At 30.2% G+C, this 14,429-nt stretch overlaps 2 protein-coding genes across 2 annotated transcripts; one reads left to right on the forward strand and one right to left on the reverse strand.

The window, feature by feature from the left end:
* The first annotated feature begins 3,764 nt into the window (after positions 1-3,764).
* On the forward strand, positions 3,765-6,931 carry LOC111008493 (putative ubiquitin-conjugating enzyme E2 16). Its single transcript, XM_022281225.2, has 6 exons — positions 3,765-3,923; positions 4,090-4,193; positions 4,402-4,504; positions 4,615-4,678; positions 6,190-6,278; positions 6,579-6,931. The coding sequence occupies exons 1-6, from the start codon at positions 3,894-3,896 to the stop codon at positions 6,672-6,674; spliced, it is 486 nt and encodes a 161-aa protein (XP_022136917.1). The 5' UTR covers positions 3,765-3,893; the 3' UTR covers positions 6,675-6,931.
* A 1,690-nt stretch (positions 6,932-8,621) lies between these two features.
* LOC111008168 (peroxidase 72) lies at positions 8,622-10,385 on the reverse strand. Its single transcript, XM_022280770.2, has 4 exons — positions 10,073-10,385; positions 9,666-9,857; positions 9,374-9,539; positions 8,622-9,271 (listed from the first exon to the last, which is right to left on the reverse strand). The coding sequence occupies exons 1-4, from the start codon at positions 10,316-10,318 to the stop codon at positions 8,856-8,858; spliced, it is 1,020 nt and encodes a 339-aa protein (XP_022136462.1). The 5' UTR covers positions 10,319-10,385; the 3' UTR covers positions 8,622-8,855.
* Between the last annotated feature and the right edge of the window lie 4,044 nt (positions 10,386-14,429).

The following is a 14,429-nucleotide window of genomic DNA, read 5'->3' on the forward strand; positions in this document are numbered from 1 at the left end:
ATTCGTTTGTTCACCGTACTTTGAAAAAATGATCATCTTGATCCCTTCAAAACGTCACTACTCAATATATTTCTTGAAATGTAGTTATGACTTTATATTAAATGGTTTTTTATGTGTATATTATGTGTCTAAAATTTTGCAAATTTTTAAAAGTACAAGAATAAAAACGTGGTCTTTTATGTGTATATAATGTGTTCAAAATTTTGCAAACAGGGACAAAAAATGATCATTTTTTAAAAGTAAAAAATCAAAATGAACGTTTTGAGTAAAAAAATAAACAAAATTGAAGATAATCAAATAAATATGCATACGATTTTCTCGGTGGGAGAACAAGCTCACCTAAACTCATCACCATCAATCAAGTTTGGAATATGCCCATCCCAACTGGGGGCTCAAAGAATTTTGTAAAGCTTTTAGAAGTCATAGGGAAAGACAATTAATTAGCAAGCATCAATCTCTGCCTTAATACGCTAGAAAAAGAAAATTCAAGTAAAATTATCTATCATTTTTTTTAGTACGACATGTGGGGGTGGGGAATCGAACTAACCACCACTTGGTTTGAGATATATGTCTCGGTTTGACAAGTAAAATTATCTATAACAATACTAAAGTACCATTAAATTAAATAATTTATAATACGAATATGTTTAACAAGAGGTGATGAATCTATTAAGTTAGATGTTTGAATTTCCATCTTCTCGTCAGATTTTTTTTTTTTAAAAATAGTAATTTAAAAAGAAAAAAGGTAATAGAAAATCTTAAATGGTTTGGAATTGATTCCATTTTTTATTTTTTATTTTTTTTTTAATGTTCCTTGAGAATAAAAATTCAACAAAAAGGTGTTTAGATTAACTTTTCTTTTTCTTGTTTGTTAGTGTTTTTTTTTTCACAAATATCCTATTTTCATTTTAAAGAAATAAAAATCATTACTCTTCTCAAAATCATATGTTTATGAATGGTGATTTTATTGTGTATAATGATATTAACTATTACAAGTCATCCCATCATAATTCTAAATATTATTTTGACAAAAAAAAAATCAAGATACTTTCCCATATTTTTTACTACACCCTTGGAACCTAAAAAGATTACATGAGGTTGAAATAATATTTTTATTATTAATTGATTGAAGAAACAATGTACAATTATTAATTATAAAGTAATAAACTTTGGAAATTGGCAATATTATATGCAATATGTACCAAGTCCCTCTTTCAACCTAACTTTGGAATTTTGACTCCTTTCTTGAAGAGATAATAAGATTTTTGGAAATAGAATCAAATTCTCCCTTCAAAAGTTATATTATTGCATTACAGCATATAACTTTACTAGCAAGCAGAGTGAATCTCACATCAAATTCTTCCTTCAAAACAATTATTTAATGTGTCAAAGGGGCAATAAAATTTGATAATTATTTTATTTTTTACTTTATTTATTATTTTCATTTGATATGTTTTCCTTTGTAGAACATTGGTTTAGCTTTTTTTTTTAATTAAACATTGAATTATACAAGATGTCGATAATATATGTAATTGGTTTCAAATTTGCCCTCAACTTATGTAATGCCTCATGAGCCGCTTTTAAATTCTATGTTAATAATTTCTATTAGATTGCCTATCGAAAATAAACAACTGGGGGAAATTTTGAAGCTTTAAAATTAAACTAACAACTTATGTTAAGGTTTTTTGTTTTAATTTTGCAATAGACCTATGCAGCTAGTTTTAATTGTGGGTTTAAAAGATTCAAATCTAAATTCAATTTGTTAATTATGTTAGGCATTATAGGGGAATTTGTTAATGCATGCTTTTTATTACAAATAAATTAAATTAAATTATATGTGCTTTTTATAGCTGTGCTCAAGTGGTTAAGACACTTAAATTTTAATGAATTAGTAATAGGTTAAGTATTAATTAGATAAAGGGAGAAAACACTTTATTTAAAATTAAAATAGTTATTTAATTAATTGTGAATGACTTATTTTATAACCTTAGAAATTTGATAACATGATGACCTAAAAAATAAAATATTTCTTCAAATTTTCCTTTTATTTTAAACATAAAAGGTGTTACATTTTAATAGTCCAATTGTACATTACGTTAGGGACATAATAGTCCAAATGTTCCTTTTGAATATTATTTCATTCAATTACCAAAAGTAACCATTTTTTCCCCTTTGGTTTCGTATGACAAATTTGATAAAAATATTTGGAAAATTTGTGATCTAAATAAACTTTTGAACTTAAACGATTTTATCATGTTGTGCTAAATTAGATTAAAAAACAAGAAGATAACAAAAAGAAAGAACTTTATTTTTTATTGTAAAAAGGTTTAAAGAACAATGCATTGTCTTAAAAATGGTAGAAAAGTGCTCTTATGAAATTTTAGAATGACTAATAAAAAAATAATATCTTATAAAAATGATATCATATATATGTTCTTCTTAGTGAGTAATAATAACAAAGAAAATAATATTTAGATTTTCAAAATTGTCTAAGAGATCCAACACAATATACTATTTGTTGAAATGATCTCGACTATCAAGTTAGTGGTGAGGACGAAATGAAGATAAAAACAAACAAATTCCTTCTATGATCATACAAACAAATGCATTCTTTAAATATATGGTAAGGATTTCTATACACCTGTTTCCGAAAAATGGTATAGTTAGATGAATATTTTTATCGAAGGAATACAATGAACTATGATTTGTGAAGATAGAACATGTTGATTTAAAGAGTCTATTGGCTATTGGGCCATATGAAAAGCTATGTAAGTAGGACTTTCTGTTAAAATTGACAAGATTTTTTATTACAAAATCCTAGACACTTTACTAAGTCTAATCGAGATATGCAACATTTCTCAAAAAAAAAAAAAAAAAAAAACATCGAGATATGCAACTTTAAACATAAGCCAAATATATCGACTAAGAATAATTTAATATCATTTCTAAATTAAGAAGATGTATTCACTATTCTTCTCATTTGTTAACCATATGGACGTATCATTATATTATTAAAAATATAGCGATTATATAATTAAAAAGGATATAGGTGTCATATAATATTATAATATAAAATTAAACAAAATGGTCTAAAATTTAGCTTAATTAAGATAAAACATTACAAAAATAAAATAAAAAGGACAAATATATAGTAAGAAGTAGAATAAACACTAATAAGTGATTACTATAATTATCTTTTTTTTAGTACAACATGTGGGGATGAAGATCAAACTCATAGTTTTTTGGTTGGAGATATATACCAATTATCGTTAATTTATGCTCACTTTAACAGCGATCACTATAATTATTAATAATTGATATCTAAGTTAATTAATAATTATTATAATTTGCCAACTTGATATATTCCGATCAAAAGGTTCTTGGGTTCGAGCCCTCACCCTACATCTTATTGTATTCAACCAAAAAAAATTATATAGTTCGACATGTCTTAAACATGCTATATTTATAATTAAGTTTGTCTCTAATAATATAAGTGTAATTATATATTCTTATGAAATTACACATATAAAAATACATAAAAAAATCAATTTACTCATTCAAATTTTGTTGTTTGATAGATGGTAGGTTAAAAAAAAGGGGTTATATTTAGAAGTAAATACTAAGTCTTATTTTTAAAGAAAAAAAATTATTAAAATAGTAAGTTAGGTTAGAAATCGTGACTTGTAGACTTGTAGTGTAAAATGATTAAATATTATTATTTATAATAGAAAGAAAAGAGAAAGATATTTTTTGAAAAGAAATAATAAATAGGATTACGGTGGAGAGTGGAGTGGCGTTATAAGGCGTGGCCGGTCCATTTTGCCCCTTTCGTCAACATCATCGTCACATTTCTCTCTTTCTCTCTCCTCTGCCATTGCGGAGCGAAGCCAAGCATGACCAGCTCCTCCGACACCGCTCGTAAGGTTGCCCCTTCTTTTTCTTTCACCATCATCATCGTCATCTTCATCTTCATCTTCATCTTCATAATCAGAATCATCGCCATGTTTGATCGATCAATTTACTGTTTCTCAATTCTGCTCCTCCGACTCTTCCTCTTCCTATCGTGTTTGATTTGATTGATTTTCACAGGCTCTGAGTAAGATTGCTTGCAATCGGCTCCAGAAAGAACTTGTTGAGTGGCAGGTCAACCCTCCCGCTGGTTTCAAACACAAGGTCACCGATAATCTTCAGAGGTATTTGTTCTTCCTTTTCCTCGTAGGGTTTTCAATTCGTCTCTGCCGTTCCAACTCGGGAAAGCAAAATAAGGCTAGAATTTGATGTAATTGCGTCGAATTGGTGTTGTTGGGGCTTGGTTTAGGTTTGATTGTTCTGAAAGGAATTTTACTCTCTTCTGCTCCTAGTACGAATTTTATATTTATTTCTGGGGGTTTTTGTTGGAAGGTGGGTGATTGAAGTCAACGGAGCTCCAGGTACTCTCTATGCAAATGAAACCTACCAGCTTCAGGTGGACTTTCCAGAGCATTACCCAATGGAAGCCCCACAGGTCTAACATAATCATGGAATTCTGTTCTGAGATCACTTCTATTTCATAATCCTTTAGCGGCTATATTTATTGATTGTTTTGTGTTTCATTTTGTCGTGCCCGTTTTACAGGTCATATTTCTGCATCCAGCCCCTCTGCACCCTCATATCTATAGCAATGGTCACATTTGTCTAGGTTGGTATATATTGTTTTGCTTCACTAGACCACTCTATTTAAGAGATTTCAGTTCTGCAGGAATATCAAGTTTATAATCTATTGCTTTCTTCACTCTGTAGTATCTGTTTCGATTTTTTCCCCCCTATTTTTATCTGCCTAGGTTTGAGCTTAACACTATCTATAAGGAGTTTTGTTTATAATTTTTGTTTCAGAGGGTAGATTTCAGAGGTTTTAAGTAATTATGTTTAGTTGAATTTCACCCTAGTAAATATCTCAAGTGTAGACATTAATAGATTTTCCTACCATATTGTGTGATGCTACCTGTAGGCCTACTTAGCAGTGACTCGTCATGAAAAACCTAAATGAATTGATGTTACAAAAAGTTTTGATATATACCTTATCCACTTAGTTCAACAGAAAAAAGATCACTTTATGTTGGATGGGACAACGTGTGGCTTACATCTATTTTTCCATTTACAACTTTTGAAATACACAAATACTGAAGTATAGACTAGTTTACAGAGAAAGTACTGCTTGATGTCGGATTTCGTCCCTTTTTTGGTAATAGCTAGTTTGTATCGGATGAAAAGACCTATGCTGAGAATTTATTTTAAGATCAGTGTTTATTGCATAAGGGTATTTGCTACGGTGTTTGTTGATTTGGTTTGTTATGGAATCTTTGAAATCAGTTGGTTTTATATTTAAAATGAATAAGAACAGAACCAAACTGTTCATCACTAAAAACCAATCCAATCCATCAATATATTGATTTGTATCATCTGTAACTTCTTTCATTACGTCTGCCTTTTCAAATGCAATATAAATATGATAAAATTCACTTAAATCTGACAGCCTACCTGCAATATTAACAAAACTAATTCCAATTAATTTAAAAGTCTAAGCTAACAAATAAAGATAACGTAAAGGAATTCACAAACATGTCGGATTTAAAGTCTTTGAAACTTGACTTTAGACTTTAGAAGAAATCATTAATCATGTATTATGTAAAATCATTTTAGGATTATTTATTTAGTTATTTTAGCTATCTAAGTTCTATTCATCTGTTTGGTTTAGACAGAAATATGTTGAACTGAATGAGACTATCAGTGATTGGTTTGTTTGGTTTAGACATAAAGAAAGAGAAATCTAAACCAAACCAATTTAGTTTGGATCGTTGGTTTGGTTTTGGACACCTCTATTATTTGCAGTGGATGTAGTTTCAAGGTAAAGTTGGGAACATGCTTTCTGCAACTTGCCAGTCTCTCGGATGCTCTTTATATGTGCAACTGAGATGATGCGTTTTCCTTGAATTTGATATGGTGGTTTAAAAGTTACATCTGTTACTTTTTCCTCTCATACATGTTTCTAACCAGCGTTTCACTGTTTGTTACTAATACATGTTGGAGTTTTGAATTCTATCCTACTTGTGTATAACTGTGATATTGGTTAGCTTTGTCTGAGAGCCTTTGTCAAGCACCACCATAGCATGACTGATCATTGTTATTTTCCTTCACTTTGAAACTGTGTAGATATTTTGTACGATTCATGGTCGCCTGCGATGACTGTAAGTTCTATCTGTATCAGCATTCTCTCCATGCTGTCAAGCTCCACGGCAAAGGTCTGATACATTCCTTTACACTTTGATTCTATCTAATACGTTAGTTGTTTTTCTTGGACGTGTTGAAAATAGGAAAATTCTTGCATTTTTGAAGTTAAGATGTAAGAATGGTCGTGTGTTCTGCATAGGATGATATGCTTTGAAATTCAAGATCTACTGTTATTATTTGCTCTAATACCTAAAGATAGGGAAGTTTGGGGGGTGGGGGGCTGTGAGATAGTACTGTCTAATTCAGATTCAGGTGTTAAGTGTCAACCATAACCCATTCCCTAATACTCTGATTTTTTTTCTCTGTTGCAGCAACGCCCTGACGATAACGACCGTTATGTAAAGAATTGTAGGAACGGAAGATCTCCAAAAGAGACGAGGTGGTGGTTCCATGACGATAAGGTGTAACGTAATTATCTTCCATTGTTATGCCTGTGGCTTCCCTCGTTTGTAAGGCGAAAGAAGTAGAAAATGATTCTGGAAATGAAAACCAAGTAAAGTGGTAAGGCCTGGCATTTGTAAAGGAAGATAAATTTGTGTTTCTTACCAATGTCTAAAGAACAACTTCTGCTGTCCTTCCTTGCCGGTGGGTTATCCGTCCTGGGTGAGAACCTCTTGTTACAAATTCATAAATTAGTAATGCCTCCTTCCTTTTAACATCATAATGGATCTTTATAGTATCACTCACTACTATGATTTTTTAAAAATTCAATTATCAAATCTCACCCTTTAAGGAAGATTGTTCATGTAATTATTTTCAAAATCTATCTGTTCAAGTTCTTGTTTTCCTTCAAAGATAACATTAGATGTGAAAAAACCCTGAAAATCTATTTGTTTTGTTTTTGGATTTTCTCAAATTTTTTAATTTGAATTTTGGCTTCATTAGATTTTCTAAGTAAAAAGTTTCAAGTTCTTTTCTATATGAATTGTCATGCAAATATATTGGTTTTTTGTATATTTGTAATTAGTTTCTATGAACAGTAAGGATATCAGATTAAGTTTGATCATGTTATCAAATTAATGTTTATGGTAGGTATGGATTTATATAGTCCAACTAAAGTCTAATTTCTTTGTGGCGGATTTCCAATTAGTTCTAAGGTTAAAAACTTAAAATATAGTTTTAGTTCTTAAAATTTATTCATATTTTTAATTGACATTTAAAGTTAAATTGTTTTGTAGTACTATAAGTAGCCATAACAATCTCGGCAACCTTGTTTTTTTTTTTTTTTTTCTTTTAATTTGAAAAAGAAATTTTAAAATAAAAGTTCTTGTATGTATATAGTCCTTGGTTTTTGTATGATTAAATTTATTCAAACGTTAGACAACTGAAAAGTTCACTCACCCAGATTTTTATGATACGACCTGGAACCGTCCAAATAAATGTCTGGATTTGATTAGAGAAAAAAACAAACATTCTAGAAATGTATCAATTAATCAATAAAATGTCAAACTTTTGTTGCTCATTTTCATTGCTGAAATTAATTTTCTTTTGTTTTGACCTTGGTTGACCCAGATGGTTACAATGTTTGCAGTCCATGTTTGAATTACAAGTTATTGAATTTTTAGACTGTATCTAATAGGTTTATAAACTTTAAATTCTATGTTTAGTAAGTTCTGTTTAGTCGATGATGTACATCTTAATCAGTTGAACTATATTCTGGTCGATCTGAACTCAACTTTTGTTTTAAAAAGATTTACAGACCGTTTAGACACGAAATTAAAACATCAATTTCTTATTAGAAATGAAATCAATACGTTAATAGAAAAGCATAAACTGAGGAGCTGAGCTTAGGAGTGAACATCGGTTTGGGCTCGAGTGTAATGGCTATAAATGAATATTGGGCTGGGTTATATAATATTTATTTATAATTTATATACAATTTCGTTCAATTTGTTATTTTGATTCCACCACCTAAACCAAATAAAAAATCTTTGGTTTTCTCAAATTTGGCATCAGGGAATCCACTTTTTTTAAATAACCAAACCAAATGAACTGGTATGGACCCGGAGCTGTGGTTGTGGGAGTTGGTCCCTGAATTTTTCAGCAAGATTTATGGTAACAGTGAATAATTAACGATACCGAAATCTATATGCTTGATGCGGTGAATATGTTTTTCAAAATAATCATATTCTCGAAGAAATTTAAAAGTACTTTAAAGTGTTTTACGAGAAAGCACTTGTACCCCTAGTATTTGATCGGAGTACTTTCAAAGATCGTAGAACCATGCACCCAAATTATTAGTTGTTGAGCTGTTTTGATGGAGTTGTTTGTAATTAAACTACTAAAAACATTTATTTTACCTTTAATAATCATGACAAAAGTGGCTTAAAAGAACATCATAGATCCATTTGAAGTAAAGAAGAAAATAAAGACTATCAAATTTATTAGACAAGAGCTCATGTGCAAAGGGAACACAAATACATGAACTTTGATTGGTGGCCAAACTGGTCACCATTGATGCAATGAGCACAACTCACAAACTATGAGCTGTAAAAGCAGAGCAGAAAAATACATTCAAGAATTTAACAAAGGGACAGAAACTTCACACAATAGATTGAAACATCTTCATTTTCCCAACTCCTCTCTTCCTAATTTCTGTTGACTTTCCTGCAGTTTTTTCTGATCTCACCCCTTGAGCCAGTGAGAGGAGATATGTTCCCCATCTTAACCATGGACTTGGCAAACTGCTCAAAGAACAGCTGAGAATTTTCTGCATATGTCTTCACCAGCTCCGCGGATTGCTGATTCTTCGTCAAGAGAACTTGATCGGAGTTCAGCAGACCCTTCGCGGCCAAAAGGTTCTTGAAGTAGTGATTATCGAACTTCGTTGGGCTGACGAAGTCCAAGAAAAAGAGGTTCTGGCCACCCCCCGATCTCGGGCATTGCATGCGCAGCTGGGCTGCATAGGATGCATCGAGAGAGGGGTCAGGCTTGGCATTACCAGATTGGTTGTAGAGTCGTTGCCTGAAGCTCGTGCATCGAGAGTTTCCAATGGTGTGGCTTCCTGCAATCATTTATATTGATACAGTTGATAGGTTACGGTATATTTAATCTTTTTTATCTATATTATATTTTCAACAACATGAGATATGGAGAGAAATTTTACCAGAAAGAGCAACAAGATCAACAATGTCAAGGCCTTGTCTCTTGAATTTGGTGAGAATGGTTTGGAACGTGTTGTTAGGGGCAGGAATGTCATTGTTAGACCCACTTAAACTTGCTCCTCTTGAGTCCCTTCTCCCAAGTGGAACCTCCCATCCAGGTCCTCCTGTCTAAGTTACCACAAAAATCTTTTGAGTTTGAACTCACGCTTTTCCTATTTTTATATCTTGTTAAATTACGGTTCGGTTTAAAATAATTGAATTGCATACATTTAAATGAAAAGGTAGAGGCCTTACTATGACGGTGGAGTCTCTTGCAGCGATGGCTAAGATATCAGCACAAGAAACCGTTTCGGGACACTCCTTTTCCAAGGCAGATTTGATCTCATCAATGACTTCAAAGCCTCTAGCAGAGTTCCTGTTTGGATTGGACCTTTTTTCACTAGCTATTTTCCCACTGCTATCTAACAAAAGTGAAGCATCGCACCCCTGAAAAATGTTTGATATGTTAATTATTAGCTTCTCACATGACAAACATTACGTGGCTCAAATATCCATGTTCAACTCTAAATCTATATTCAAATGACAACTCGTTTGATAATAATAAACTTGTTTTTCTAAAAACAAAAGCTAAGAGCGGAAGAATAATCCATTTGATGAAAGAGTTTAAGAGAGGTAAAAACGAGGCTTTGTTTGTTAATAACCTTGACAAAACAATCATGAAAATGAAGGCGGAGCAAAGAAGCAGCCATGCGAGCTTCTTTAGCGAATGCCTTAGCCACTATGGACTTCACAATCTCTTGAGCTCTTGGACAAGAATGATCATAGAACTGAGGATACAAATAACCACCGTTGCTACCACCACTGCCACTGCCGATCTTGTGAGAGAAACAAACCGAAGCGAAGGAAAGAAGAGCAAAAGCAAAGAGGAAGCTTCGAGATCGAGCCATAACTTTCTCTTCTTTTTTTTTTCACCTCACAAAGGAAACTTTGAAAACTTGCTACAATGAAGATTTGGAGTGTTAATTTATAGAGGGAGACTTTGTGGAATAGTCTTCTATATCTGGATTTTTAATCAAAGTAGAGAATAAATAATGCAATGAAGAAGCCAAAAAGTTGGAGTTGGTATATGTAGCTCACTATTAAAGCTTTACTTAACAAAGAAATAAAGTGGAGTTGGTAAAAATATATGAGTGAGTGCTTGCTTCTTCTTTTACTTCACTTTGATGATTCTAATTAATTAACTTTAATCTCATAATGAAAGGATAAGCAAACCCACTTTTGCTTTTGGTTTATTAATAACAATCATTCATTGTTTTTTGCTAGTTGGTTATTAAATTAGTCAAAAGCATATATTACACATGTGATGTATTTTTTTTCCTTCTTTTATATACTATAGGGTATTTATACACAAAAAGTTTAATTAATTTGGAAGCCAAGATATCTTACTCTTAGGTTTCCATTTAGTAGAATTTTTTTCTTCTAGAAAGATAATTAATAATTAAAAAGGCTGTTTGGAAAAATTTTAAGCAAAACAAGTTATTTTATTCATCAGGTACTTTTTAAGGATTTGTCAAAGCTCTCTTCTTATAACTTTTTTTTTTAAATTTTTAGCAAATAAACTACAAAAAAAAAAAATAATTAGAACTAGTTCCAACCTGTCCTCCCAGCGTAAACGGAGAGATCCATTTCGAAACACATCGATCTCAAGTGCTAGATTGTTCTGATCAAACCCAATGCTCGTTGGGTAATTAATTGCATGTTGGAATTAATTTATAAGCGACCCTGTTAAAATAAGATTATATTTAAACTATTAAATGAGAATATTAGATGGTTCGAAATTATGAGTTCATAGCCTCTTCGTTTAAAAGTATGGTCTGCTCAACAAGTACCATCAAATAGAGAGAGTTATCAATCTCACGCCCGAGTCTAATTCATTTAGTTTTCACTCTAAAACTCAAGAAAGAAAAAAATCGAAAATAATTTATCCAATGAAAAATAATATGTATTTAAAGAAAGATATCATTAGTTTGGGATATAATATTAATTAAAAGATTATAGAAAATTGTGAAGAGAATTATTGAAGTTTTCATTTGGTTTAGGTACATAGGACACCTCTCCCCATCCACCGAAAAGGAGGTCTTATTGAGTTTATGTTGCCATTTAGCTTTTAAAATGTTCCTTTTTTTCTAATTAAAATTTTCTAATGGTGCTCTTTCACTTCACACCACCTAATTCCCTTTATAATTTAAACTTTAAAAAATAATAATAATAACTCCCTTTATAATTTAATTGCATTAGTAGTGATATTAGGGTAAGTTCGGTATGGTTTTTGAAATTATGAAAAATATTTTTATCCTATACTTAATTGTACAATCAAAATAATTTGAGAAATTCTAAAAATACTTAAAAACTATTTTTGTTATTCTAGGATTTTCTATCAAAAAATTTCACATGTCTAGTAATAAAAAGTATACTTTATATAAAAAAAAAACATGTAAACTGCTCTGAAGTTAAATATCTTAACCCATTAAACTATGTATAGGTTGATGTTGTTTTAAAATTCATTATTAAATTAAAAATATATTGATTGGGTCAGAAAGAAGATAGGGAAATTTTGCTTTTTTCCTTTTTTATTATTATTATTTTTTTTAATCCATGTAATTAGGCAATAATGAGATGTAAATTATTAGTGGGGATTGAAGGGAAGGCACCAAAAAGTAGGGGCAGACTCAACAACTTTGTTGAAAAACCTAAACCACAAAGCAATCAAATTTCTCTTCAAATCATAATTGAAAATTGCATCTCATCTTTGAAGTTTCAACGTTGGAAGGTAAGTAAGAATATTCCAAGCCACCCTTTTGCACAACAGATAATACTATTCAACTAATCCAACCAAATCTAAAGTTTTTTTTTTTTTTCTTTTTTGGTTCGCCATTCCTAAATTTCATACCCAACAAGGATAATGATTACAAAATAATATAGCAAAAGAAGAAAAGCCATATAAAACCTCGTGTTTGGAGATGCTTTTTGAAATGTTTACAAATGGTTAAAAAGCGCCTTAATTCATTCTTTTATCAAGGATATTGTACTTGTTCTGACCATATTTATATTGCAAAGAAAGACAAAGGCTCTTACTCGAATGTGCTAGCTGTAGTGCGTGTCTACCGCACCACTACATTATAAAATACATGTTGGATTGAGTAAGTATCCAACAACGAGGGAAATGGAAGAGTGGAATTGAAGACATAGTCACAATAAAAAACGATATGGTTTGATTAAAATTTTCAACAGTGTTTTAACAAATTAAAAGTGGTTTCTTTTTTTTTTTTTAATTGAAAGTAGTTTGAAATAAAAAAAAATAAACATTAGAAAGCACTTAAATGGTTTCAGATGAACCATTTAGGGTCTCTTGGGAAATGGTTTTTTAGAATGAGTAGCTTTCGTAAAAAAATTTAATGATAAATGATTTTTTGGAAGTGTTTTTTATATAATTATTTTAATGTTTTATAAACTTTTTGAAGTGATTTTTATATAATTGAAAATGATTTTGAATGATTAATATTTAAAGTAAAAAGAGAATTTAACAAAATTTTTATAGATAAAAGTTAGAGAGAGCATAAATAAAATTAAAGATAAATAAAGTTAGAGAGTGACAAAAATTTTAAAATTTTCTAAAAATTTAAGTGAAAATAAGGTGAATAGAAAGATAATTTTAAAAATTAAAACAATAACCATAAAACTAAGTTTCTATTATTTTTTTGGTAAAAAATTATTTAAAAAATCACCTTCTAAGTGATTGACGGAGAATCATTTACAGTGATTTTAGATTTTGGATTTTTCCAAAATCACTTATGAATCCTTACAAAAATATTCTATTTTTAGATAGAAGTGATTTTGATCCGAAGAAAAGTGATTCTAACCATGGTAAAATCACTCGTAAACATATCCTGCTACTGTTCCTTCAAAATTGTGTATAAAATAAAAACTCTCACTTACAAATATTTTCTTCCTAAAAGTATCCCAAAACTCGCCTTTAATTGGGTTATGTAGGATGTTGTATAAAAAGAATTACTACCAAACCAACTAATTCTAAGACTTCAAATAACAATTCTTTAGAGTTCTATTTTGAATTTAACTTGAGGTCTACACCTTCTTAAATCTCATTTGGATGATCTTTAAAACTTTTGAGGTTATTTTATTATGGTGTTTATAAACTTTCAAAATGTTTATATTAGTCCTTGAACTTTCATATTCATTCTATTTTGATCACTAAGGACCTGTGTCTAGTAAAACGTTTCTGTTTCTTATTTCTATTTCTTTATTTTTAATGAAGAAAAATGTATATATGACTATATATGACTATGGATATTCAAAACCGACCAAATCGAGTCAATAATGGGACAATATAGTTGGATAGTTCTTACTCTACATTGACTCTTAATCCATACATGGAAGGCAGAAGAATGAAAACTTGGAACTCATTGAGATAGTGCAATTAAATACGTCCATTTTAATTTGTTGGTTAAAATATTATTTTACTCCCTATATTTCACTTTTGGTTCATTTTAGTCCTTATACTTTTAAAATGTTTGTTTCGGTCCCTGTACTTTCTCCTTTAGTTCATTTTAGTCCCTATGTTATGAAAATCTTCATTTTGGTTCATGTACTTTTAAAAAGTGACCATTTTGATCGTTTCATTTTATTTTAAATCTCATTTTTTCAATCACAATTTCAACATTATATTATAATCAATATATTTCTTACAATGTAAACATTACTTTATACTAAATAGTTTCTTTTATGTGTAAAATTTGTGTTAAAATGATCACTTTTTAAAAGTATAGGGATTTAAATGAACATTTTCAAAGTATAGGGACTAAAATGAATCAAAGTTAAAAGTACAGGGACCAAAATTAACATTTTCATAGTATGGGGGACTAAAATTAACTTTAGTTTATAACAATTTAACTTATATACTTTCATATTTATAACAATTTTAGTCCATATCGTAAAAAATGTTAAGATTTAATGGAATTTCTTATTATGTACCTCAATAAA

Source organism: Momordica charantia, assembly GCF_013281855.1.
Source record: "Momordica charantia cultivar OHB3-1 chromosome 10 unlocalized genomic scaffold, Mcharantia_2.0 BLBB01000010.1, whole genome shotgun sequence".
Classification (NCBI taxonomy): Eukaryota; Viridiplantae; Streptophyta; class Magnoliopsida; order Cucurbitales; family Cucurbitaceae; genus Momordica; species Momordica charantia.

Excerpts from the sequence above, each read along its gene's own strand:
- LOC111008493 (XM_022281225.2), top strand. The coding sequence starts at position 3,894 with ATGACCAGCTCCTCCGACACCGCTCGTAAG. Across the intron at positions 3,924-4,089 it reads CCTCCGACACCGCTCGTAAG|GCTCTGAGTAAGATTGCTTG; the intron begins GTTGCCCCTTCT and ends TGATTTTCACAG. Across the intron at positions 4,679-6,189 it reads CAATGGTCACATTTGTCTAG|ATATTTTGTACGATTCATGG; the intron begins GTTGGTATATAT and ends GAAACTGTGTAG.
- LOC111008168 (XM_022280770.2), bottom strand. The coding sequence starts at position 10,318 with ATGGCTCGATCTCGAAGCTTCCTCTTTGCTTTTGCTCTTCTTTCCTTC. Across the intron at positions 9,858-10,072 it reads TTCATGATTGTTTTGTCAAG|GGGTGCGATGCTTCACTTTT; the intron begins GTTATTAACAAA and ends AACATTTTTCAG. Across the intron at positions 9,272-9,373 it reads TGATCTTGTTGCTCTTTCTG|GAAGCCACACCATTGGAAAC; the intron begins GTAAAATTTCTC and ends AAATGATTGCAG.